This window comes from Natator depressus, chromosome 8, assembly GCF_965152275.1.
Source record: "Natator depressus isolate rNatDep1 chromosome 8, rNatDep2.hap1, whole genome shotgun sequence".
Lineage (NCBI taxonomy): Eukaryota > Metazoa > Chordata > Testudines > Cheloniidae > Natator > Natator depressus.
In genome coordinates this window covers 12,652,173-12,680,129 of record NC_134241.1, presented here as the reverse complement: position 1 = coordinate 12,680,129, position 27,957 = coordinate 12,652,173, and the positions used below count along the sequence as shown (strand labels likewise).

Here is a 27,957-nt window from a genome sequence, read left to right as displayed (position 1 = left end):
GCCTGCCTTTACCTATTTACATTTGGGACTAAAAGTGTCCATTACAGTAGCACACGGCCACTAGAACACTTTAGTGCCCCAAGCAATGAGATGGTCTGAGGACTCCACCAACTCAGGCTTCTAAGGAACGAATGTGGAAATAGAATGAGGAAATAGCTTGACAAGTGAACAGAATGAGTATTACCTGGGTCAGTGCGTCATTAAACATTCCCAGGCACGGGAGGCCCATGACCTACTTCTGGACAACCATGTAAGGAGTAAATGCAGCTTGAGCAGAGGGGAGGTGTGTACAGGAAAGTGGTGTCTGAATAGTTCTCAGCACAATCTGCGAGCCACAGGGCATTATAGTACCATCTTTTGGCTTCTGTCTAGCAAAACCTGAAAGTTATTTGCATTAGAGATTCAGATTATTTGCTTTTTAATGTAAAGGAATATGCAGCTATGAGGGGCCTAGATGTTGGCTGATCACAGCTTGTGATGCTGGTGCATTCTTGGCTGGAAACTGGGGCTTCCAGATTGGGGCTGAAAAATAAATAAATCACTTGTGATTGAGCCAGGGTGTCAGATACTGGCTATCCTTCCTATTTAACTGGCAGTGTCCGCATGCGAGTCGTGTAGTTATGCTGGAAATTGGACCAGTCTGTCACTGGTCCTAAAGAGGCTTAGTTAACCCCTTGTATTCTCCTCCTACACAAAATCGCTCCCTGTTTGTATCTGATCTTTCAACTGGGGAATTTTGTATAGCCCTGAAAATTCCTCATTTCCATTTTTAATATAAACACACCCTCATGATGCCACTGCAATCACCATCTTTCTGAACTTGGAAGACAGGGGTGCCCTTGGCAGCCCTGAATGCTGCACCTTAAAATTGGTCAAAGAGCCTCTTGTGTGATGTAGGCCTTTCCTAGCAGCAGTGCCAGTCAGGGAATTGACAGACCAGGACAAAGTGTTGAATCCAGGTCTCCCATACAGCCATGAAGAGCACAATTACTAGGTGTCTGGGCAGTCTGCGTATCTTTACTCCCAAGTTTGAGATCTCTTAATTAGGATGCAGTGCTAACACTTTGCTTTGCCTGACGTTGCTTACCAACTAACACGCATTGCTGGAGTGCTCCTAAAACCTGAGCATGCTTTCTAATGTTTTACCCTGACATCTCACATACTGTGTAATAGCAGCTGTTCTGCAATTCCAGGTACTAATATACAACAGCCAACTTGGAGGCTTCAGAAATGTATGTTTCCTCATCACTGACTTCTGCTTCGGACAGAAACCTCCAGAGAATATCCATTCCAAAATGGGAGAGATTTAACTGATTAAAATGCTTTGTCCCCTCAGAGGTTATCTTCCTCTGGCTCTGCTAGTATAATCTGTAAATCCTAATGGGAAAGCTTGGTCCTATGAGACTCCTTTTCCATCCAACATTTAGAGGAAAGATAGTGGAATCTATATAGTTAGTGAACCTAGTCTAATCAATCCATTGAAGTCTCTACAGCTTAAGTCATGAGGTGTATTTGTGTCCATTTATCTTTTAAGTTGCATAGCATACATGTAAATTTTAGGCCTCGAGGGTTAATGTATCGAATCAGACACAGCAGGTCTCCTTATTGTTTATAATTTTACTGTTTAAAGAGATTCATTCAATTCATTAACCTTCCCTCTCCCCCAAACAGATTTGATGGAGTATAAATACAGCAGTCAGTTTTCTTCCTGCACCCCCTCAGGCACAGCAGCAAGTGCCTGAGGTGGCATGGGGAAACAACTTCACCATGGGCTTGTTTACAGTGGAGAATTCTCTCCTGTTAGAACCCGCGTGAATGAACACCGGTGGTGAACATTCAGTTTACACAAGGACTGTCGTGTTTAATACCATGCCAGCTGGTTCACCCTAAAGTTAACCACAACACTGACACATAAGTGCAGCAGTGAGTGCAAAGTCATGTTTAATAGCATATTAGTTAATACATGTTCTAACACAAGGCCATTTTTCATTAGCAAGCTCATAGACAGATGTATGCCTGCCCTAGAGTACTGTATTTTAGCTGTGCTCCTGAAGTGGGACACCTAAGCAGGTGATTGAACTTGACTGACTACAGTAGGTAGGAGAAAGTTCTTTTCTACCCTCTCAGCTGGGAATCTAAACTCAAAATCACCAGTATCTTCAAGGAAAGAGTTGTTCCCCTCAGGACATGTGAGATCACATCCAAAGGGCTCCGTTTTAAACCATATAGAGAGAAAGTGGAGAGGATCCAATGTTAGGTGGCATAAAAGGTTTATAAAAATGTCTTCCTATTTGAAGAGAAATTAGAGATTTGAATATAGAAATCCTAGAGACCAGGTGAACTGGGGCAATGTGATAACTTTAGTCCAGGCCTTCTTGCTGTAACACTGAGAACACTAGCTTAACTCCTCCTACGTACTTACAGTTAACTAAACGTCCTGCGTACACACAGATAACTAAACATAGGCTAAATCTTAGCATTTCCAAGTAGATTGGACAATGGATAACCTGTCAATGACTCACTGCCCAGTAAGTTTACAGAGAAGATGATTATTAGTACATGCACTTTTGAAGCATCCATCCTCATAGTACGTGAATGAATGGGGCCCATGGAGACACTCTTCTGCAGCGATGTATGGGGTGGACTGCACGCCTCAAGTACCCTTTTCTTCTGCCTGGATGTGTGTGAAAGTTTGCTTTTCAAAGTGGTTAAAGTTTGTCCTACAAACGGATCTGGTCCATAAGACTGTGGTCATGTGAGGCTAGAGCTAGTGGAATATTTTAGTGAATACTTGCTGTGAATTTGTCCATTTTCCCATTGTCTTTATTTTAGAATGGATTTTTCTCAACCTCTAACCAGCTGTTTAATCACAGACCATTGAGCAAAGTTTTGAATCAAGGGTTTGGTTAGGGGTTCATTCAAAAACACTTCTCCCTATTCTACCTCCACCACACTCCTTACCAGTGTCTGAGCTTCTTACAGGGACAATTCATGGTAAGCTTTCCTCACCCAGAAGGTACATTGGTTGAAGTGTGAGCAATGGAGTTGTCATGACAGCTGCTGTCTTAAAACAACAACTGCAAGTGGCCCATACACCAGTATAAACAGGAGTTCTACCCTCCAGAAACTCACAGGCCAGACAATTATATGTATTCCTGACTCTGCTGACTTTCCTCCTTCTCCAGGCACCTCCCCAGGGACAATGCTGGCCCTAGATTCATTACCATCCCGGACTTCAAGGGATTTGGCACCCTCTGACCACTTTCCTCCTCTGGCCAACCCACCCAGTCCCGTACCTCGCAGTTTTTCCTCCTCCAAAAGGTGGTCCCTGTTCCTGCTCGGCCATGGGTAGCTGAACATGTTTCAGTCTTAGATATGCCCCAGAGTGCTCTGTGGTTGTGCTTTAAATGGAGGCACTGCACAGCCAGTGCAAAGAATTTGGGATCCAGAGACACTGTGGAGGCCTAGGCAGGATCAAGGATCCCTTTCAGGAGGAACCAGGGTGGGCAGATGTAGAAAACAGTTCAGAATGGCACTGGTGATACATCTGTTCTTCTAGGAGGAGCCGTGGGTGGCCATCTGCTATGCCTCAGGCTGTCTCTGCCGAGGAGGCAGAGCCACAAGAGGGGGGATCAGATAGAGGAAACTCAGTGAGTGGCACTGCAGCTAGAATGGAGGGACATGAGCGCCCTACTGCTAATTAGAGTCCAGTTTTTGAAAATGTTGGCCTCTTTTCGATCCTCCGGGGAAACTGCCATCCTTTCCACTGGCTAATCCTGAAAGGGAAGGGCAGAATGCTATAGTTATCCTTCCTTGTTTCCCCAGTTACTACTTTGTTCCCAAATCATTCTTCCTTGTGCCTTTGTTTCCACTTCAAACTATAGCTGTAGAAGAGTTCAGGTTGGTGCACCCCTCCTCCTCCACTGAACAGGGATGTTACCAACATGCTATCGTTGTTGGGTTCTCAGAACGAACTATTGGTAGGTTGTCAAGCTACCATAAAAATTATCTCGTAAATACTAACAAATGTTAAACACATGTTACAGGTCTTACAATCGATTGATTGAGATACATGTATAGAGAGAAATCGGTTTGTTCTGCGCTTCAAGCGTAGCCACCTCTGGGGTAACACACAGCCCACACTAACACTACTCAACAACTTGGAAAAGAAAGAGTCTATGGCCAACTGAAATATCCACAGGGAAGGAGGTAGACAATTAACCTCAGCAACAAAATCCAACTGGGGTAACACCCACTCTCTTGAGAGAAGGCCGTGAGTCATCTGAAAGCGTTACGTCCGATCTGAAAGAACCACCAGTTGCAGCAGTGATCTCAGAACATGACTGGGCAGTGGTTCAGTCTGGATTCAGTAGGTGACACTTTTCCCTTTGAATTACCAGCACCATTTCACTTCCCACACCACTTGGGTTTTCCCTATATCCTAGCCAAGTACCTGCTTAGCTTATGTGGTCCAGCTAGATCTCAGCTTAGTGTGGTCTGAGTGCCAGACCATTGCGTGGTGGGCTGTCCAAACACCCTCATTAGTCCTTCACTTCCTACCACTCTGTAAAACCAGTATTTCAAAGTACTTACAGGACTGGAAAGGATAAGGAAGCTGTAGAAGAGAACTCACCACTGGCACACCCCCTTGTGGCTGGTTGTGGCATAGCGTGCTCTCTGTGCCCCCTGCCAACAGCTGTTCCGGCTCTGTGGTGACATGCTTCTTTTGGTGACTCAACCCATCCAGCCAGGTCACTTTAAAGTGTCTCCTCTTCCAGGGAAACCAAAAATCCAACAAACAATAGTCCTGCATCCTCAAGCCAACTCTTTGACCCAAGTCCCAGCTTGCTAGTCCTTCCACTCCTGGTTTGCAGGGTCTTTGCATAACCTTTGCTGACAGCCAGTAAGGGAACCCAGGCCCCCCAGCTTCTCTGGGCTCCAGCCCAGAGACCCTGTTATAAGCAGGTAAGGTCTCTCTATTCAGGCCACCTGCTTCCACCTTGAGCTTCTTCCTATCTCAGCCAGGACATCGGCCCCCATACCAGCCCCTTCCTAGGCTCACCACATACCTACATTGCCCCCTAGGCTCCCAGGGGTCTCAGGCTTTACCCTTCCTGGAGGGCCTGGCTTGCAGGATTCCCCTGGAATTCTCCAAATCCCCAACCAAAAGTTCACACTTTAACCACTTCTGTCCGTGCTGGGCTTGAACTGGAGTTCTTCACAAGCCTTCTGCAGTACTCTGCTCCTCAGCTGAACACCAGCACCGTCTCCTCAGAGCTTTGACCCTAGTTTGAGACCCACCACCAGAACTAGCTCCCCTCTTACTGCTTTTCCCAGTTCTCTCTCTTGACATCTATCAGCCCATTTTCAGACAGCAGGGTTGTCTCCAGCTGAGCCCTCTCAGGCCTTTTAAGGAAACTTGACTCACTTCCAGGTGGACCTGCTAATTTACCCACTTGACACCTCTCTAGTGCCAGCAGGTCCATTAATTGAGTATTCAAACTCCTGCTAACCCTCTGGGAACCAGTGTGGGCTTTACACCCTATCACAGGGGCCCTCACTTAAGGACCTGCTGTCTGGGCCAGATAACGACAGCCCTTTCTGTGCCTCTGGTTCATTGTCAGGTTACCAAGGCTGAGCGCCCTCTTACTGAAGGGATCTGCCCTGGCTGTTGCTTCATAATTGTCTCCCCTTGCAGGGTGACCCACTTCTGTAGTGGGTGTGACTCTTTCCCAGCCATAGCCAGGTCCAGCTTTCTCATACAAATGCAACACTGCCCATCTTCCCAGAAATGACTTTGGGCTACATAGGCACAACGTAAGTGCTCCTTAGACTTAGTACTTTTCAGTACATTGTTGGCCAGCTCCTTTATTCCTCCTGGGATCCTGGGCTAGACATGGAAGACAGAGTTGAGAATCAGCCCTTTTCTCCAAGTTAAAACAGAAGGTAGCACTTCCATCGCAGTCATCACATGCACCCCTTTGTTAGAAGTGAGGGAGGGCGCCCATGCTCACATTTGAACTTTGCATGGCAATTCATGCTGACCATAAGCCTTTGCACAATTTCCACAAACCTAGGCTTTGTTTTGGGTCTCATTTGTAGGAAGTCAGCAAGGTTGCATATGCCAGGTATAGGCAAGGAAAGCCACAATCTGCATCTGCTCAGCTCACCCCAGTGTCAAGCAGAGGTAAATTCAAGAAGTGCCAATCACAGCATTCCCTGATTCTACAAGGGGTTTCAGCTGTTGCAGCCATACTTGTTGCTGGGGTCTGACATCTGAATTGGAATTAATCCAAAGTATAGACCAGGCCCTAGACTGGGGTCAAATTCAGATCTGATGTAAGTGGGTGCACCTGTTGAATCACCAGGGATGGGTGGGCACAAGCCCGCCTACATCTAAAGTAAGTGGGTGCAATTGTACTTGGCATCATGGGGTTTCAACCCATTTACATCAGGTTTGAATTTGGCCCTGCTCCCATTAGGTCAGCAATACAGCACACAACTCAAATGGTGAGCAAAAGGCACCTTTTGAAAATGGAACAACTTTGCCATTAGAAGGGCTACGCCTAAGGAAGGGAGTAACCATGAAGGAGAGTTAAATTTTAGTAGCTTTAAATATTTAGCACTTGTTTGCTTGACCCTCATATTCTCCACTTGACTTGTTTTTTGAGCTATGAATAGTCACACTCGAGATGTTGAGAATAATGGTGTCAGCTGAAGCTTTATTTCTTGGCTCATTCTGGATTAGTCTAATTGTCCATTCTTATTCTTGTCACTGGGAAAGGATGGTCTTCATTTGATAGGGCCTTTGTTTCTTTATCCATCAGCCTAATAAAGTAAGGCTGAATTCTGTTGTTATGCTGCCACCTAGTGACAATGATTGGAAATTGAAGGTAATCAAAGAGAACACAGGCCCAGTTCTACTCTGAGTTATGCCGGTTTGTACTGACGTTTTGAAGTTACTCTGCATTTATACCAGTTCAGCTAAGAGCGGAATTTGGTCCTCCGCTTCTGTTCTGCACACTGTCTGTCAGCCAAAGGCTATCTCCAAATACTTTATGGAGTTGGACAGTCCAGTTACACAGTTATCTAACAAAGAGTAGCAGAGAGCAAGACTTACAGGCCCAGAAGAGAGGGGCTGTTGGCTCGGCATTTAAATAAATTGGATTTTTTCTTTTGTAATTTGATGTTCTGTTTTTAGCACTCATTTCTGCTGTGTGCCCTGTTTACAGTGAATACTGTAATGTTTTCATTTTAAATATGACACTGTAAATTCACCCTTTATTTACAGATAACTCTCTTCACTGTTCTTAGGAGGAAAAAGAAGTGCATTCGGTACTTACAAGGAGAAGGACGCTGTTCCAGCCCAGTTTCTTCCGATGGAAGTGCTATAGACTCCCCTCCCTCTCCTCTGGATACACTCCAATGCATATCCTCTGCATTTACTTCAGACAAGCTTGCGACACCTGCTGATTTCGCACACAAAGAACAAAGCAATCCTTTCCCCACCTCTATTCATGTCAAAAGCGCTCCATGCTCCTCTGGACTGACCACTCACTGCTCATCCACTCGGTGCTCATCCATGCCACACGTATCAGTAGCATCCAGCGACTCCTCAGAGTACAGTGTGCCATCAACAGGAACATAGTGCCACATTGTACAAGTCAACACTTATTAATGCATTGGGCACTTTGCTTTTACCAAGTGGTTTTGCTGCCCATTGAAATGGACTGGAGGCCCAAATTACTCACCATGCTGTAAAACTGTGTTTTCAAAGTCAAGGGGCAGTTGTGTCCTGAGCCCCAAAGATGCTGGAATAGTCAACATTTTTATCTGGAGCAAAGATAGAAAAATGGTGTCTCCCTCCATAAAAAGGTTGAAATGAGGACTCGCCAAAATTAAAAATGCCAATCAGTAAACGAATCTTTCATCCCCTCCCTGAGTTTCCTTTTACTGCATCATCTGCTCAAGTAGCTGAAAGTGAAAGCTAACTCCCTGGCTTGTTGCAGTAGATGGTAGGTGCTATAAATCTTAAGCATTGGTTTCTGTTTCTTGCATCCCAAACAGCTTTGAACTGTAGTCAGTCACAGATCTCTTGTAGCTATTTCACCATGGAGTTAGGAAAGCTGGTACAGGAGCATTTTTTAAAAAGCCCGTCTCTGTCCAAGAGCTAAATGTTGGGAAGCTAGATTTCACTCTGACTGGCTGATAAGAAAAAAGTGAAATATAGGCAAATGAGGTGAATATTATTCAACAACTTGTTTGAGGACAGAAAAATATTGTTTACAGGTAACAGGTCTTTGCAGACATGTCAAGTTCTCTTAGTGTACAGAATGGCAGACAAACAGTGAGAGCACTCAAGGCAGAAAAGGAAGCTTGGACTGGCTGCTTGAAGGTCTATCTATCCAATGTTTCATTGTTTTAGAGCTAAAATACAATAGTAACATGTTAGTCAAGTGCAGAGTCCTCCTTGCTGCTCAGGTTGTTCACAGTAAACACTGGAGAGTCAGACTCCTTCAGTAAAGGACCTTGCAAAGGCTCAAAGTAGACCCCATTTGCCATTACGTACTTGATCCTACAAGTCCTTGCGTAATAGCTGCAGCAGGGTGCGTGGGATTAAGAATCAGCCCAAGTATAAGTAGAGCAGAGGTGGGCAAAGTACGGCCCGCGGGACCGTCCTGCCTGGCCCTTGAGCTCCCCGCCGGGGAGGCTAGCCCCTGGCCCCTCCTCCACTGTCCTCCCTCCCTCACAGCCACGTGGGCAGCACTCTAGGCGGCAAGGCTGCGCAGTCCTGCAGGGCGGCGTGGCTGCCAGACATGCTGCTCTGAGCAGCATGGTGAGGGGTTCGGGGTGCAGTCAGGGAGCAGGGGGCGGTTGGATCGGTGTGGGAGTTCTGGGGGGGGCAGTCAGGGGACAGGGAACAGTTGGGGTTGGAAAGGTATGGGAGTCCTGGGGGGCCTGTCAGAGGGTGGGGGTGTGGATAGGGGGCGGGGCAGTCAGGGGACCAGGACTGGGGTGGGGGGTCCAATAGGGGTGGGGGGTCCCGGCAGGGGGCCGTCAGGGGACAAGGAGCAAGGGGGTTGGGAGTTCTGAGGGGGGCAGTCAGGGGGTGGGCAGGGGCAGGCTGTTTGGGGAGTCACAGCCTTCCCTACCCGGCCCTCCATACAGTTTTGCAACCCCGATATGGCCCTCGGTCCAAAAAGTTTGCCCACCCCTGAAATAGAGGCTATATGTAAGGTCAAAGCGTGGCCTGCTGCACAGAGCTGCTGTAACTCAAGCTCCTGTGCACTCACTCCCTTACTCTTACAAACCCAGGGTAGCGCAGAGAGTGGACATGACTTGAGCATGATGCTCATCACATTCATGAGGTGCTTAGCTCCACTCTTCCCTCTTCAGCCTTTCTCCCCTTGGAGGCAGGGATTTTGAGGCAGATCACAGAGTCCCTGCTGTAGGGTTTGGCACCCCACACTCCCTGCCCATCACCTTTAACCTCAGATGTCACTCTACAGCTATGCAGTGCAGGATCAAGCTCTAAATGTGGTTATAAGTGAAATGAGCTGGTATACAGCGTCTACTAGCTAGTTACACTGTAGATTTTACAATACAAATTATTTCCTCTCTACTCCTTTTCCCATCCAGTGGCTGTCAAATATTAATACAGTCTCTCGCTCTTGAAAGTGTCTATGGATTTCTGATATTTTATTTATATTTTGAGCCTGGTAAACATAAACCTTTAGGGGCCAGATTCTGATCTCAGTTCCACTGATGTAAATCCAGAGATATTGCACAAAAGGAACTGGCATAACTCCAGATTTATACCATTGTAACTAAGATCAGAATCCAGACCCTTGTTTTTTTTCCTGCTTTATAAAAACCTATTCTAGACTGAAGAGAAAAGTACCATAAAACATGGGGGGGGGGGGGCTATTTTTTCTATTGTACACGATAGGATTTAGAATACTGAATACAAACTTAAAGTAGTATTATATAGGCTTGCAAGAAATTTAAAAGAACCTTTGATATACAAACTATTTTTGTATTTTTTTCTTAAGGCAACAAAACCTTTTTTATATATGTTTATTCCAACTTTTTAATAGGTTTCTATGTCAGAGACTGAAGATTAGAAAGCTGCTTATAGTGTAGAGCACTATAGTTATTGGTTCCCCCCTCCCCATTCAGTTCCTTTTGCTTGAAGTTGGTGTAGATTTGGGGGGGGGCGGGGGGGGGGGAGGAGAACCATGCAAATTCTTTGCAAGAAAATCTAAAGCTGGTGCTTTATTAGTCTCTGTTTGCCGTGCAACTGTAACCTCTATTGGTACTAACGGAAGTTACACGCACAAATCCAAAAGAGCCTATTTAACCTTAGACCACTGGCATTGTCTGCACTTCCACACATGTATATGTAAAAGCATATACTGACAGTCACCATGTGGTTAATTATCTAGCACTGGATCAATATCTGAACTAGTACCATTTAAATGATTTCCAACCAAAGTGGTTAAAGCTGAGGTAGGTGACTAGTTGCAGCTTAACCACTGACTGTAACCTCACGTAAGTCTCTTCACCACTCTGTGCCTCAGTTTCCCCATCTGTAAGATGAGAATGCTAATCTTTTTTCAAGTGCTCTGAGATTCTCAGATATAAAGTACTGTGGACATGACAAGTAGTAGTATTATTAAAACCACAAGATATGGTTCAGCTATAGCATGGGTTAGTGGTTGCGTATGTTAGTCAAAAAATTGGGTGTAAAGTGAAACTTGCACCTACTGTGGTTGTGCAAAACAAATGTAACCTACCCCCTCAGCAGCCATCACAAGAGAGTACAAATGGACAAACAGATGTGGCTAGCTAACACTCCAGGATACTATGGGAGAAAGTCCTGTAGTATATAAATGGCACCATTTGACCAAGAGCCAAACTCAATGCTGGAGTAAACAGACACCACTACCATTGACTTCAGCATTCAGTGGAAGTGGCACCCACTTAGTCTAATGCTAATTGGGACCCCAGAAGTGCATGGCAACATCTGGGAAGGGCTGCCTGATATCACAGTCTACTCAGTTGATTGATTTCCATTTCCCACTGTTGCAGGATCTGCTTAGTAGCACTCTGGCTAACAGCCCCTGTTCCTGCTACAGCTTTTCCTCTTCTATCCAAAGTGGGCAAGTGATGTTTGCATAGCTATGGAACCAGGATCATTGGATCCCTTTGCAACTTACACCCATTTTCTGACTGCTGTACACTATCACTAAATGTGGCCCTTAACCTCTAGCCTTGTTCTGACTTTGTGTGAAATATAATTTGCCCTGCTTTAGTTGTACAAGTTCAGCTGTTGACCCTATCCTCTGCTCTCAGATACTAGGCTAAATTCAGTAAGTCCTGTAGGTGGAGGGCTGTAACTGAGAGAGAGAGCGTGAGCGAGTGAGTGAGAGAGAGAGAGAGAGTGTGTGTGTGTGTAACAGAGCAGACTTCGATTGTTTAGTTTTTGGAACATACAAGGAGACCTTTAAGCTGCCCATTCCAAGGAAAAAATATTGAGTAAATGTTATCACCTTTTACAACTTGCCCTAGGAAGCCAAAACAGAGATCCTAATTTTTTTAAATACCAAAAAAACATGTCTTTAGATATGCTATAGGAAGTTTTACTTTTTTTAAAAAAAAAAACAAACAAAACCTTGCCTGTAAATTTTTACTGCAGCAAGATTTAGTTCTCATATGACAGTTTCATTTTTATTAATTACCCATTTGATTTCCTGTTTGAATGTAGAAGTCACAGAAATACCACTTCATTAAGTCAAGTAAAACCACTGTATGTATGTAGCACAGATAAGTGTTTTGCAGCTGTACTTTCATTTGTCCAATAACTATCCACCATATACTGTAATTTTTTTTTACATCACTGAGTTTGTATTTTTTGGCTTTTATGTTCAAAATATGTTTATAGCTTTATAAATAAAGAAGTGTGCCAGCCTGGCCCTTCAAAAAGGACCACTGGGGGGTTATAATCCTATACAATTATATTGTAAGATCTCATTTCTTACTATTTTAAAGATTCCTGTGTTTCTTCCCCACTTGTAGGCAACAGGGCTTTTAGACTAATTGCATATAGCCAACTGAGTATATGAATGACTGGAGAATGCTAGCAGCTGAAGCAGATTTCTTTATCACCAATCCTCTTTTCCATGCACAAGGGCCTGGTTCAGTCACCCTTTACCTTGGTTCAGCCAATAAAAGCTGTATCTGTTACTGAACATGGCAATGGGAAAAAGTCAAACAGAAAAGAACATGGGCATAACTTGCCTTTAAAGAATCAGAGTGGTCAGATAAGCAGTCACTTTTTTTTTATTATTATTAAGGTATTTTGAAATGAATGCAGTGCTGGTAAAAGATGCTCATTTATCCACATCACTGCTAGAAGCCTGGGCTACTGCCTCCTGTATTCTATGTCCCAATAACTAGAACTACCACCTTTATGTATGAGGGGAGCTCCTTCTCCCACTCCTTACATGAATGACTGACCTGAGCAGTCTAGTATATCCTCCTCCCTTCCCACCCCCCCCGGCCCAAACAGTCAAAAACCCAGATGCTTTAGAGAAAGCCTATAAGAATTCTGCAGTAGGCTGCTATAAAATATGCACTATCCCTACCCACTCCCCCCAATCTCATCCTGCTCTCTAGTAGCCTGGCTTTAGCTCTGAAATGTGAGCCTTATAGATCTCTCTTCCAAAGCTTCCCCTCCCTCCCCCATTACTTATAACAACCCTAGCTACTCTTGATATCCATAGAAACCTCCTGTCCCTTTTTGACTCGGATTAAGTTCACCCTACCTTATCTGCTGAGAGTATGACAACTAACATTTCACAGGCTAGCAGCCCTTGGCTGGTTTTGAACTGGCACTACAGAAGCTGAAGCCTGGAGTCCTGTAATAACTCCTGAGCCAGTCAATTCCCCAAAGAGACATTTCTAATGCACACTTATAAAGGAAGATGTGTAAAGGCTAAAGGATGAGGTGTTGGATTTAAATCTTGTTAAAACTGGAAGAGTAGAGATTAGATTACAGTAGCTGATTACCAACAGCCTGAAAGTTTGGGGATGGGGGAACCACTAATACAAAACTATCTTGACTTGTGCTGGGGGTGGGACGGGCAGGGTTCTTTTCTCCAGCTCACCCAAACAGGAACACAGTGAGTCACAGAGCAAGTGCTTTTTGAGCAGTAGATTAGAGCCCCAGCTAAAGCATGAAGAGTTGTTCCCCTAAACAGAGGCATAATCAGCTATTTTTATGGGGCAGCCCACCCTTCTAGTTTTCAGAACTACTAGGAGTATCACTGAGTATGCTTCCTACCACAGTCCCTTTAACTAGGCCTGTTCTGCAAAGACCTCCCCACAGCACTTATCACATTGCTTCTCCCTTCACACACAAAGACAAAATTTTGCCTATGCTAATCTTCTTCCCCAGTAGCATGGTCCTTAGCACAGAGATTTCTACTGACAGTGCCCCAAATCAAGGGCACCCATAAACTCCCCTCTGTAGCTTTGCTACTTGAAATCACTTAAGGCAGCAAGTAGCACTTTAAGAGGGCATGTTCTGCCTTGGAGAAAAACAGTACTTTCCCTGAACTTTGGTACAGACACAGCCGGAAGTCATTTTAGAGCAAGCTACTCCACATCTACTTACAAGCTAGAGATTCTTAGGTAACACCAAGCCAGTCTTGAATGCCTGTAACTTCTCCTGGAATGGCTTGGGTAACACTATTTCTTTGGATTAGAAATGGTGATGCGCTTCTCCTTGTCTCAGTAAGCACTGAAGTTATTATAGCCTTCCAGCACTATGCTATGATTTTTTTTTTTAATTTTTAAACACTACTGAGACTAGTTAGAATATCAGACCACCATTGCTCCAGGTGGCATTTTAAATTAGAGTTTGTTATTCTGAGGTCATAAGAATCCTGCAAACATGAGTTAGCATTAAAAGATCATCGAGACAGATAATATAATGAACGAACATCTTGGATTATCAAACCCTCCAATGAAGATCAGCAATTCTCACACCAGAGAAGAGGTCTCTTCTCAGGTGCATTACACACAGTTAGGGCAATTCAATACATATTCTTGAGTCTGCCCCCCTCACTTTTCCCATTCTACTATGTGGCATTACACTTCTGCCTCCTCCCCATCCTAAACCCTGCCAGTCCTCACCTTATGGTACAGCTGAGCACTGATACCCACTCCAAGCCTAGGTCAGGATGTACCTGCAGACAGCAAGAGTGCAGCTGAGCTGCATGTAGGTTTGCCTCTTGTCATAAGGCATAGTTAGAAGATAAGGGAAGGGAACATTTAATGAGAGGAGAGGTGAACGGCCCCTGATGTGTAGGACTGTAGTTTCTCTTCCACCCACCAAAAAGAAGAATCAGTTTGAAGTAGGGTAGATCACATCACTTTTTAAGCGGTGGCCAACCCTTGTCTCAGAAGATACACTAAGCAAGTTTAAGCCCTTTGTTGCTGGATGCAACATAAAACAAAGCCTAAACACAAGTTCATCTTGATACCTGTGTTAAGGAAGGAATTGAACATCTAAGGACCCATGACCTCGCTTTAATATTAGTCTTCGAAACAGGATTAACTTGCTCCACTAACCGTAGCAGTGGGTCTCATTTTCTTTCCTAAAGAGAGTGTACTGTTTCCTACAGATGATTTTTGGTGTTAACATTTCTAAGATTAACTGCATAGAAGAGGCCCCATTTGTCACCAAGAGCATTTTTTTTGGTAGCATTAGGATGCTCCAATGATGCTACCATTACTCTGAATGTAGGACCCATTATTCAGCAACCCCTCTGGAGATGCTGTGGCAGGCTGGAGGAAGCAAGTTAAGGGATGGGTGGAGAGCAAGTCTGCTTGGGTGCTACAGCAGTGGCTCTCCAATTTTTCATGCTGTTGCCCACCTCTTAATAGCTATACCCAACTCTCCATTGTTTGGACACTCATTCCATGGACTGTAGTTGGAGCAACTGTTTATAGTGCAAACTGGCAGTCAGTCAACACAGAGTCAGATGTTAAAATTCTCTCTACATAGATTTTGTTTATGCAGCAGCTACATGGAAGTTTATCAGCAATTTCAAGTTTTAATGTTTAGTAAGACATGCTATTCACTGAGTGTTCTAGAGGCTGTCAAGTTCCTCTTGTTAAATTAACAAGATTTTTCTAACACATCCATCATTAACCCTTTAACACCACTTAGTGCAACACCATGATCTTTAAAATGAAGAGAAGTACATTTATTAAGGTTAATTCTAGACTAAGGATTATACAGAAAATGGAATGCAATAAGCTAAGATCACACCTCAAATGTTTACTACACAACCATCTCCTACTCCCTATAAGGGAACTGTAAAAGTCAGAAAACCAGTTACTGTTTAACTAGTTGCAAGTGGCTTTGTCCAAAAGAAGAAGTCCCACTAGATACAGCATTAGCTTTGTTTTGTATGCAATAATGAAGAGTCTACAAGCTGTGATTTCGTGTACAGTACATAGGTGAAATGTTTCTTGCAGACACATGAAGCCATGTTTAATAAAGCTACATCACAAGCGGGTTTAGAATTGCCTAAAGCCAGCTACTGACAACATGCTGGATCAATAAGTTTAACTTTGGTAAAGTCAGTCATGTTTTTGGTCAAACTGGGAATTAGCTTTTCCTATTAAAATTCATAACTCTCCTGTGCCTACAGCAGTTCAGATTTTGCTTTGTACCAGCTAGAGGCAGGTCTTAAGCTACATGGCTGAAGAGTTCCAGGTTAACTGTAACTAGCTTACCCAGTTTTGCCAAAGCCACATTTGTGCCAGGACTGGTCTTTTGCAGGCAAAACCAAAACAGGCTTAGAAAGTACTAGCCACTGAAGAGATTTTGTAATGCCTAAGTATTTGCCTGTGACCTACTAAGAACTGTGTCAAGTACTAACTTACTCCAAGGGTAATTATCCTTCATATTTAGAAGTTTGGAGGAAACTCAGCAACTCTTCACTCAGCCTGGTTCCCCAAGAAACCCTTTAGTTCTTTGAATAAAAATATGCTTTGTTAATTCCATTTCAGAAAACTTTTGCAAGTGGTTTTATTTACAGTGGAGTTTAAATGCTTATCTAAATTCTGACATCTCAAGATAACATTGTAACTGGACATGGACAGTTAAGAGTCATGAACAGGATAACCTGAAGTGCTATTTCCATACAGAATCCACGCTTAGTTCAGTTTTATTCATTGCTGAGTAAAGTAAAAAGACATCTGATTACACTGGTAAAAACTCAACCATAGGATTTAAATCTGTACTCAAAAAAACACTACACATGCAAAGGGAACAATATCCTGCTAATACAACTTCATTTGCTGCTGCATTTGTCTAATATTAACAATTATAAACAGAGCAGTGCAACTAGTACTTGGAACGATCCTTACAGTGTTAGAGTGTCAGGCACAAAACTTCACTTCTCTTCACACCACTGGTTCTCTTTGCGTACCTTAAACAAGATAAAGCTTTAATTAGATGTAGTACTATACGCATGCTATGAACTTCTAAAAACTAATTAGACAAAAACAGCCCCAGTGGCATCCTGGATTATGCTCCTTTCCCACAAAAAGGGTGACATTGGAAGAAATGCCAGATTTTTACTTGGATGATTGAAACTAATTTTCGTAAAATATTTACCATTGCAGATTGAGAAGTTACTGAAGATAATATATGCATCTTCCAACCACTTCCTAAAATAGCCTGCATGTTCTACTCATGAATAGCTAGTTAACTGGTCATCTTGCTATACATCAGCGGTCTCCAACCTTTTAACATACAAGATCACTTTTTGAATTTAAGATCAACCCAGAATCTACCCTGCCCCTTCCCTGAGGCCACGCCCCGCTCACTCCATTTCCCCCCCACACACACTCTCACTGGACTGGGGCAGGAGGGGGTGCAGGGATCATATGGTCACACTGCACCTAATCTCATAGAATCCACTGGACAGTTCATGAATTTTACTTATTTAGTGTCATTTGTGGTTTATGGAACCAAAATCCTTCAGGGACTGTCACAAATCAGTGTAACATTCTCAACTGTGGGGCATGCACTGGCTGAGCCTGGGGCAAGGGGTGAGCAGTGTGGGCTCGGGGGGGGGGGGGGGAGTTTGGGTGCAGGAGGGGGCTCCGGGCTGGGGCACAGGACGGGTGAGAGGTGTAGGCTTCGGCCCAGAAGGGGCTTACCACAGGCGGCTCCCGGCTGGCAGTGCAGCTCAGCTCAAATAGGCTGCCTGCCACGGCCCCACACCACTCCCAGAAGCAGCTAGCTGCTGATACATCTCTGCAGCCCCTGGAGGAAGGGGGGGGGGGGAGCAACGGGTCTCTGTACACTGCCTGTGTCCACAAGCAGTGCCCCCGCAGCTCCCATTGGCCAGCTCCACAGAGCCACTTTCCCCCCACCCCAGGGGCTGCAGAGACATGCCAACAGCTAGCCACTTCTGGGAGTAGTGTGGGGCCATGGCAGGTAGTCAACCTGCCTGCCTGAGCCCCGCCAGATTTTAGCAGCCCGGAGATCGCGACTGACTGGCAGAGGCTCCCCCGGTTGGGGACACTGCTATACAGGGTTTAGGAAGAGCTGAAGTGCATTGACTTTACACTCAAGTTCTATAACCTGTTCAATAAGTTTGCAGCTTCCAGAGTACTCTGCTTAAAAATGGTTGTTTAATGATCATTTTAAGGTAGACCATAAAGCACAGCTTGTTTTAATTAACTCTTTGAAAGGCCTTATTAGGGAAATTCTGAGTAGCTTGAATTTGTAAGGCCTTTCAAAGAGTTAATTAAAACAAGCTGTGCTTTATGGTCTACCTTAAAATGATCATTAAACCACCATTTTTAAGCAGAGTACTCTGGAAGCTGCAAACTTATTGAACAGGCCCAACACACCTACAGCTTTACTGCTGAGGCTTTGGAAAGGGCAACAAAGGACTATTTATGGCAACCCAGAATGTCCTATTATTGGTTTAGCTTCAGTGATTCTTCCCTCAACCTACCTGCAGCTAACACCAGGGTTTAGGTCAGCACAGCTACGTTACTCAGGGGTGGGTAATTTTATTTCCCCACACCCGAGTGATATAGGTCAATCTACATTTTAAGTGTAAATCTGACCTCAGTCAAAAAAGTTTGCAAGTCTGACATAGTGATATTAATTCACTTGTGAAAAAAGCAACATGCTAAACATTAACCTGTAAGGGTACATCTAGAGAGGGATAAGAAACCTGCAGCAGAGCCGCAGCTGGCCCAGGTCAGCTAACTTGGGCTTGCAGGGGCTCTGGTTGTGGGGCTAAAAACAGCTCTGTAGATGCTCAGGCTGGAGCCTGAGCTCTGGGACTCTCCACTCTCCCAAGGTCCCAGAGCTCAGGCTCCAGCCCAAGCTCAACCCTCTACTCAGTGATTTGTCAGCTCCAGAGCCCAAGCCGCATAAGCAGAGTCAGCTGATTTGGGCCAGGCACAGGGTATGTCTACACAGGGATAAACTTAAGTGGCAAGTTAACTGAGGCACCAATTCTAGCACAATTGCTTTACACTTTATAATATTTAGACCAAAAATCCTAGTTTTAGCTGGGAAGTCTATGAGTTGAAACACATTAGCTACACCTCTACCCCGATATAACGCAGTCCTCAGGAGACCCAACCAAAAAAAAAAAACTCACCATGTTATAGGTGAGACCACATTATATCTAACTTGCTTTGCTGCCCGCCCGTTCCTTGTTCCCTGACCACCGCCTCCAGAGACCACCATCCCTAATCACACCCAGGACCCCACCTCCTACCCAACCCCCCTGCTCCCTGTCCCCTGACTGCTCCGACACCTATCCACACCCCCTGACAGGCACTCACTGGCAACAGCGGGAAGCGGAGCACACAGTCCCATCCCGCTCCACTCCGCCAGCTCCCAGCTGCGGTGCTCCGCTTCCCGCCGCCAGTGAGTGCGGGGAGGTTGGAGAAAGGATGCCCCCCGTACTCACCTGCAGCGGGAAGCGGAGAGCCGCGGCTGGGTGCTGGCAGAGTGGAGCAGGCTGGGGCTGGGCTGCTCCACTTCCGCCGCTGCCAGTGAGTGTGGGGGGGGATCCCTTCCCCCATACCCCCTCCCCTGAGCGACACAGCTGGGGCGAGGGAAGCGGAGCGGGCTGCTCCCAGCCCCCTGCTAATCCCCTGGGCCACTCTGGGACTACGGAGCCCCCAAAAGTGCCCCCCCACAGCTCCTGCCTCCCAGACCCGGGGGGGGGGGGGAGCCCCTGACCGCCCTCAAGACCCTCCGCCCCTTATCCAACGCCCCGGCCCGGCACCCTTAACACGCTGCTCAGAGCAGTGTGTCGGAGCTTTACTGCGTTGTATGCGAACCCGCGTTATATCGGGTAGCATTATATCAGGGTAAAGGTGTATAACACTAGCGTGGCTACTTCAGTATATAAGCAATCCAGAATTTAATGAAACCCAGACTATGGAGTACCTGTGCTTCTTCCTCTTCAGTGAAGTCATTCTTGATATTGAAGGTCTTGCGAATTTCTTCTGGAGTTTTCCCCTTAATCATATTTGCAACAGTCTTGCATGTGACATCAAGCAAACCTTTAATGTCTAAGTAATTTGCAGCCTGCAAAAAGAGAGTCACCAGATTTAAAGTCAACATTCTGCCTCTGTGGATGTACAACTTAAACCAAATACAGACTACCTTCATTTTATGATCAACTAATTTGATTAGGTAGCTCATTACAGCAAGTGTTTAAGTATATCTGACAGGGCAGTCCTAGTGGAACGCTTCAGAACAGTTCTAAGCAAACTTAAAATTTGAGACATTCCTGTTAGAAAAGGCTTACAGAAGCCTATGAACAATGAGGTCTTTTGGGCAGCCAGTTGGCTAGCCACGCAATACAGCACATTGCTTAAGTGCACACCAACTTACATACCATTAGGGTCAGGGGGAACTAGGCCTCAAAACATTAAGACTGACTTTTGAAGTTAGAAGTGGGTTCAGGCTGCTGAACAGAATCTAGTACACAATGCTTTTTCAAATGAAGGAAGTTACTGTGTTTGCAACAAACTTGACTCAGGTAGAAGACCGGATTACTGAACTTGAGTGCAAAGCTAAACGTCAAATTTGTACTTCGGTCCTCAAGCGTAGATTGGGCTGCTTAGTAGTTAGTAAGTATTTGAAGGGTGTCCACAACACACGTGATCTTGAATGATTTTACTATGAAGTGGGGAAAGTCAGACCAATTCTACCACTTCTATCTACACCACCAAGATAAAGTTCAGAAGCCTAGAGAATGTGGCTATGCGCTGAAGAGAGCATCTAATGGAACATGGACACCCTACCAGGATAAGTTCAAAAAGCGTTCCTTGGTCTACTTTCAGGAATTCTTGGTCCCATACAGGGATGTCATCTGTTCGTTTTTCCTTGTTCTCATCGTCCTCAGGGGGAGGTGGATCATCCTTGTGGTGGGTGCACCACTGGATCACCTGATATTAAGACATTAGAATCAATATACAAAACTGTTCTTAAGCATTCTCATCAGCTCTGTTTAGACTGACTTCAGATTACAGGAACAGTTACTCTCCCAAAACTGCAAAAAATGCACAAAATCTTGGACACAATGTGCTGTGAGTGCTATTTGTGCCTGATATAAGACATGTACAGACCCAGTCTTAACTACAAGACCCTGGAATTTCAAAGCCTTTTAAAATCCTGTTGAGTGCGCCTGGGTAATGAAAGTCAGACATTCTGGTTCTGGAGATTTCCCAGAAGATATCTGAGCAGACTTACATTTGCATTAGTGCACGGTCTAATCCAGGGGTGGCCAACCTGTGCCTCCGGAGCCACATATGGCTCTTCAGAGGTTAATACGCGGCTCCTTGCATCCTCCCCCCACCCCCAAGCCTGCAATGCCCTCACTCCTCCCCCTCTCTCCTCCAGAGCCTCCTGTGCACCGTGCAGGGCAGGAGGGGGGGGCATTGATTGGCAGTACTGCCGGCAGGCAGGTCGGGGGAGCTGATGTGGGGCTGCTGACGTATTACTGTGACTCTTTGGCAATGTACACTGGTAAATTCTGGCTCCTTCTCAGGCTCAGGTTGGCCACCCCGGTCTAAGCAACACAGACACACAGAACTGTGTTCTTAATGTTAACACTAACACAAGACGGTTTAAGTACGACCTTCTCCATACAGTTTTGAAGATAGTTGAGAAATGCAGATAGTTTTCTTGTTAAGCAAACCAAATACCACCTATTAGCAGACAGTATGGTCAGGCATTAGTGCTACTCTGCATAAATGGTTATGCATTTGTGTCAGGGAGAAAACAAGTAGTTAATCTACTAATATTACATTTTTTATTTCATCTGAATTTTGACTAGTGAATGTTACCTAAGCACTGCACAAGGAACAGGGGTTGCCTGCTCTTACAGTCACCTTTTGCACTCTGGAGTTTATATAACGCACTGTCCTAGTCTCACTGGTCAAATGCTGCTTATTATAGAACTAACCCAATTCATTTCAAACATTTAAATTGGTTCAAACTCTTCCAACACAATGCAGACAGGATCCTTGAAGAGCCCTGACCTGCAAATTTGTTCCTCCTTCCATTTCACCTAGTAACAATAGATTCCAGCCAGTGCATTTAATGATCTGAACATAAGCCTCCCAATCTTTCATTTCAATTTGGTGCGCTCAAGTGAGTCCTCAGATAATACCACAAGAAGTCTACAACTGGAGAACCCCTGGACAAGAATAATGAGGGTGTGGATGGTGAGTTTGGTGCACAGCACTTGTATAGTATGTCTGGCAACAGCTATTACCGCTGCTACTGGCCCCACGCCCTTTGAGCACTAATATTAAAAGAAATTAGTTTATCTGTATGATTTACAGGAAAATCTTATCTAGAAATTGAAACTGCAGTTCAACAAATCCTGCTTTTGACTGATAAACAGTTTATGTTCTAAAAAAATGTAACTGGTACACAAGAAAGTTTGTGTTTAAATCTAATATTTCCAGTTCTCATTAAGCGATGGCTCAGTCTACACATTTTTGTAGTTCAAAGCTACTAACAGCACCTGGGTAGCATCTTACCTTTTTTAATATAGCTGCATTAACATTTGGAAGAGGGACTGGGTCATCATCTCCTTCATCGTCCATTCCCAGATCTAAGAATGGAAAGAGGATTTAGATGCTGTAACTTGCCATTCACTCATTTTTCTGAAATCCAAATGGTTTCTTCAATCCACAACTACAGTATACCATTCTGATACAGAATGTTGCTAATCCACTCAATTTGTATTCAGGTTATGGTTCTCCTGCTCAAGTTAAGCAGTCTTAGACAAGGCTTCATAATACCACGGCTGCATCACTTTTACACGCTACGTAACAGAATGCTCATCATACCCAAGTAGCTAGTATTTTTATTTATATTCTATATACACTGATGCATTTATGTTTCCTTATTTGCAAGGCTATTAAATTGCCATTAGAAGTTCTGTTCATCCCTATTTCAATGTAATCCCACTATTAACAGTGTTGGATAATTGGAAGGAAAACTCTTTAGTCAGTACCAGCTTTTAGGTCCCAAATTTGCTACACGTGTTCCAAAAAAGAATTCCCTTTGAATCTACTATTAAGTGAGATCTTAAAGAGCTACTGTATGAACTACAGACAATACTTTGTCCTCTCTGCAGGAGCAGTTAATACTGTAGCCAGAGAGATTCTGGGTATTTGGCTTACAAGGCATTGTATATTGAAACCTAAAAGCCATATTAGTTTCCAGAGACAAGGTGGGTAAAGATATTACCTCACCCACCTTGTGTCTCTAGTATTCCAGGACCGATACAGCTACAACACTGTATACAACTAAGTTAATTTCCACTCTATTTGAGGTAATGACAGATCACTTGACATGTTAAGAAAAATCCTTTAGGGAAGATGGTAAAACCAATAACCACTGTTTAAAAACATTCAGAGTATACTTGAGACATGGTTAAACACATTTATGCTCTACTGAGTCATCAAATTCAGAACTAAGAGACTCACATCATCATGTAGAGAATACTGAAAGCACACTGCAATTCACAACGTAGACTTTAATCCATACCTGGATTGAACTACACAGGATAAATACCACATTAAGGTAACTGCCCTGATTAAATGATGCACCATACCATTTTGTTGCAAATCAAGATATCAGAATTGGTATGTTACCTTAGTTTGAGTGTCCTGTGTAAGGTTATGCAGCCATGTAAAGTGATGTATAAAATTATCTATGCATTTGATGAATAACTGATCTGCATCATCCAAATACATTAAGAAATTAACTGAGTTAGAATACACCACTGTTGCACCACCACAACCTGCACCTCCCCAAAGCAAGCCTACACACAGTGGCTAACATGCCAATGTCCTACCTACACTGGCACTCCAAAATTACCACTATTGGGAGATTTTAAACAGAAATGCTATTGTTAATCCAAGTCTACTTGCAGTAGTGAGCTGTAACAGGGTTTGTGTATTTCACTGATCATTTTATTGGAAACTTCAAATATACTTCATTGAACGCAATGACATATATAGGTGCAGGGAGAGAAGCTAGTTGTCAAAGTGTTGGACTGTGGAATGAAGAATTTAAACATTCCAAGGGAGAGAGCAGATGTGTCCTGGCTGAAGCCTCTAGCACCCCCAAACTAGGAAAGACTGCCTCCTGCTTTCTTGGTGTCAAAACCCTACCGTCCCTCCTGCTCCCCTTTAGAAAGATAATTCTGCTTTATCAGCATATGAATCTGCAGCACAGATGTCTGGGAGCAACAGCGAGTGTCTTATTTGCACAAGGGATTCTAAAGCAGTAAGAGGCAGTGCCATGTGATTCCAGAGTTCCCAATACATGGTCTGTCTAGTGTGCTATTTATGGTATTACAGAGATTTGTTTAGAAGCACTACTTCTGATTTTCAATGTAAACCAAAAGCCACTGATAACACTGAAGAGTTTAACAATGTTCTGAACTCTAAAAGTGGCAAGATCCCTTTGGATGGGCTTACCAAGCAAGTGCATTCTCTGCCACCTGCTGAGAGAACTTTTATAACTTCCTGCTTGTGTTTTCCAATTTTGTTTATTGGTCATCCAGAGCAGCATCACACTAAGCAGCTTTTGGTGGTGTTACATGGTGGGAATGAAGGACAAACAGTAAAAAAATACAATTTTAAAAGGTCTATAGTATTTTATCTTGTGCGTCTCATTGCTAAAAACAATTTCTACTTGAGGGCATCCAGTCTGTTCGACTAGATCTATAAGAGACATTTCTAGAAGTTAAGGCACTAACATACTCATTTCTAATGTTTGTGATTTTGCGTGTAAGAGCACAGACAGGCATCCCTATTTAGAAGGATTAGGCATAGTTTGCTGTACATACAGACCATCTGGTAGACTTCCACAGATGTTTTTGTTTGCAATTTGTGTCAGTGGGAGATCAGAGCTAAGCATTATCCTGAATAATTTAACTGCTTTCACAAATGTGAAACATTGTTTCTGCTTTACTTTTCATGTATTGAGACTTTCTGAAGTCTCATCCAGTGCTCCAACATACGAAGGAGAGATCCACTGTATTTGGAGCGGACCAAGCCATCTGGTCTGTCCATCTTAGCATTATCTACTATAGTTTAACATATTACAACAGTAAGCAAAGGCTGGATGCAAATGAAGGTAGGTGGCTTATGTTTTTATGAACCTCCTTTCTGGGAAAATGTTGGAACTACACAAGACTAGAATATTCAGGGGACAAACATTTTAAAAGGCTTTTGCCTAAGAGTCATTATAACCTAGGAAAGAACTGCTGTTAAACATGAATACATTTGTAACTTTTGGTTCTGTTCCTACCACTTCACATGGGAATGCCAGTTTTCCTTATATCCTTACTGGCTGCAGGCAATATCTGGATGGCACTTTTAAGTGACTGCCTCAGCCAGCTGCAGGTGGAAAAAAAAAATCAATGACTTTTTTTTAAATCTGATTTTTTTTTTAATCTAAAATCAGATTTTCGTAAAATGCTTTTTGAGGAAAAACCTATCTAAAGAATTTTAATTAAGATACATTATAGAATCATAGAATATCAGGGTTGGAGGGGACCTCAAGAGGTCATCTAGTCCAACCCCCTGCTCAAAGCAGGACCAATCCCCAACTAAAATCATCCCAGCCAGGGCTTTGTCAAACCTGACCTTAAAAGCTTCTGAGAAAGGAGATTCCACCACCTCCCTAGGTAACGCATTCCAGTGTTTCACCACCCTCCTAGTGAAAAAGTTTTTCCTAATATCCAACCCAAACCTCCCCCACTGCAACTTGAGACCATTACTCCTCGTTCTGTCATCTGCTACCACTGAGAACAGTCTAGATCCACCCTCTTTGGAAACCCCTTTCAGGTAGTTGAAAGCAGCTATCAAATCCCCCCTCATTCTTCTCTTCCGCAGACTAAACAATCCCAGTTCCCTCAGCCTCTCCTCATAAGTCATATAGCTCAAATATATCTCATCATGGAATAGGGATTATAACTTCTAATTCTATAGTAGGAGAATATATTCATGTAATGTTTAAGAAAAGTTTTGTAAATGAGTTACAATAGTTCATGGATTAGGTACCCAATTTTATGGGGCTCCAGGGGTTTCTGTATATTTAGGTTAATCTACCCTATTGGACTCAGTGCTCAGTCTAGAAGATATCAGAGAAGCTTAGTTTTGCAGTTCTCAAACTGTGGATTGGTCTCTCCAGAGATAACATGCTTGTTAACAGCAAAAATGTTTTTAAACAAATATATAGAGGTGAGAAACAACAGACCTCAACCCTATTGTCTCTCTGCAAATTTGTGTACACAGAGTCAATCTCTTACCTCTCTCTAAAAGTACAAACTTTCAAAAAGTTCAATGAATAGAAGATTGTTGGGGGTGGAATAGATCTGGACAAGAAGCCTGGAGATAAACGTGAGAAGGGAGGGACAGGCAGTAGAAATAAAAGTGAAACCGTTTGAGCAGTATATTCCAGAAGTCTTGAGGTCTTTTTGAGTGTAGCCTTCATTGATTTGAGATCTACCATACCATTCTCTCACTAGAAGGGAAAAACTATAATGGCAGCAGGCCGTAAAAGAGACCCAGTTTGGGAATAAGAACGATTCAAGAAATATATGTTTGCTGATGATGTTTTAAAGGAAGTCACACCAGTGAACTGGTGGAAGTCACTTAAGAACTTGGATTCAGAGACTGTTGAAGTGATAATCTCACTTTTAACAGCAGTAGCTTCTTCTGCCAGTGTAGAAAGAATATTTTCTTCCTTTGGACTAATTCATTCCAAATTGAGAAATCGTTTGGGACCTGAAAAAGCAGGAAAGCTTGTTTTTCTTTTCCAGATTATGAACAAACAGGAAATTGAAGGTGAAGACGACAGAGTTAGCTGCATAAGCCAATATTTTAAGTTTCTCATGTTGACCTGGCTGACAGTCGATTTAAACGAAATATTTTTAACACAAAAATTACACTATTTTAGTTTAAAAAACAAAAAAACAAACCAACCTGATTTTAAAAACTTGAATGTTTAACTAAATTTGAAAATTCATATGTTTGTTTTGTTAAAATATTATATGTTTGCTGTTGAAGAAAAAAATCCAGAATACATAATAATGTCGTTTTAGTTAAAACAAAAACAACTTTAATGTCTGTCTGGTGATGTTCTCCTCCTAATACAGCCTGGCAAGAAAATCCTCCAAATATTAATGATTAACCTGTTGAATTGGAGATATTTATGAAGTCATTGGGAGGTGAACTATGTGCTTCAATTACCTTTGGTAAATGAAATAATCAAACAATCATTCATTTTCTGATATAGCTGTAAAACTAATCTGAAAAGTTTTCAAAATAAATCACGTTAAAAATGTATAGTGTACACCTTCTAAAAATGAAATCTACATCTAAAAGTTGTGAAGAATATGTATTAAGGTTATAACAACCAACAAGAATGCACTTTTATGTAGAAATAGTGATTAAATTGAGTCTTCCTGACTAGTGATTTAAATCAAATCCACCTGGCCAGCTGCTCAAGGGTATTGCTGTCTTCTCCCCAACTGCCTTCAAACCTCAAGGACAAAAACGGGAAAGCTATCTAAGAAACAAGTTGCCTAAATAAAGCCAACATTAACATGGAAAATTGAACAAGGGAAATGGTATGCATAATCTAACCTTTACTCTGAAGGAGGTATACTAGAGAAAGCAGCATCTTACAAGTGTTAGATATGTATCCTTTCTCTGCACTAATATTGGTGGCACAGAGCATATCAGAGAGGCCCCCAGTTTCTAGCATATTGCCACACCCGCACTGCAATAATGTAGTCTGATCCTCAATGTTCAAGAAGTAGCCTGTTTCCGTAAACCCAGGCATTTGAACAAAAGTATTTAGATAGACATCACTCCTGAGAGAGTAAATTTAAAACCAAATTAATTCGGACTCACACGATTGTAATCACTGATCAAGTAAATGCTTCCTCCCATTGTACTTATTTTGGTAAAAGGCTTTCTGAAGGCATATCCACAAATCAGTTGTGCAGAAGTCCAAATCAGCATCTTAAGAGGACTTCTAACAGTCAGCCTGAGGGTGACGAATGCAAATTTGCCATTCAGACTATCCCTGACCAAAACAGCTCAACCATGAAAACAGCTGACTGCCTATAAAAACATTTCTTATTTTCAACTGTATTCAATATGAATTTGACATTGACAAATGTGTCACACTTGAGGAAATAACTGCATTTAGAAACAAGCATCTTTTCTGACACTTTAGGAAAAGATAAGATAAGAAACAAGACACGAGTGAGTACTGTATAGGCCCTTTCTCTGAAGTAGTAGTGCCAGTTAAAGTGAGCCAAAAGACTGGGGGGGGGGGAAGACTAC

At 43.3% G+C, this 27,957-nt stretch overlaps 2 protein-coding genes across 3 annotated transcripts in view; one reads left to right on the top strand and one right to left on the bottom strand.

The window, feature by feature from the left end:
- Positions 1 to 7,401, top strand: part of TCF7 (transcription factor 7) — a 119,382-nt gene extending 111,981 nt beyond the window's left edge. Inside the window, 1 exon segment of the mRNA XM_074960451.1 lies at positions 7,315 to 7,401. Within this exon segment, the coding sequence (XP_074816552.1) occupies positions 7,315 to 7,394 (80 nt within the window). The 3' untranslated portion in view covers positions 7,395 to 7,401.
- A 7,930-nt stretch (positions 7,402 to 15,331) lies between these two features.
- Positions 15,332 to 27,957, bottom strand: part of LOC141991963 (S-phase kinase-associated protein 1) — a 116,981-nt gene continuing 104,355 nt past the window's right edge. The window contains exons 3-6 of one of the 2 annotated variants that reach the window (XM_074960448.1): positions 22,120 to 22,193; positions 20,374 to 20,517; positions 19,511 to 19,651; positions 15,332 to 16,508 (exon numbers count right to left, since the gene is read on the bottom strand). In XM_074960448.1, the coding sequence (XP_074816549.1) occupies positions 16,473 to 16,508; positions 19,511 to 19,651; positions 20,374 to 20,517; positions 22,120 to 22,193 (395 nt within the window). In that variant the 3' untranslated portion in view covers positions 15,332 to 16,472. The remainder of the gene's footprint in view (positions 16,509 to 19,510; positions 19,652 to 20,373; positions 20,518 to 22,119; positions 22,194 to 27,957) is intronic. The other variant, XM_074960449.1, reaches the window with a different exon arrangement.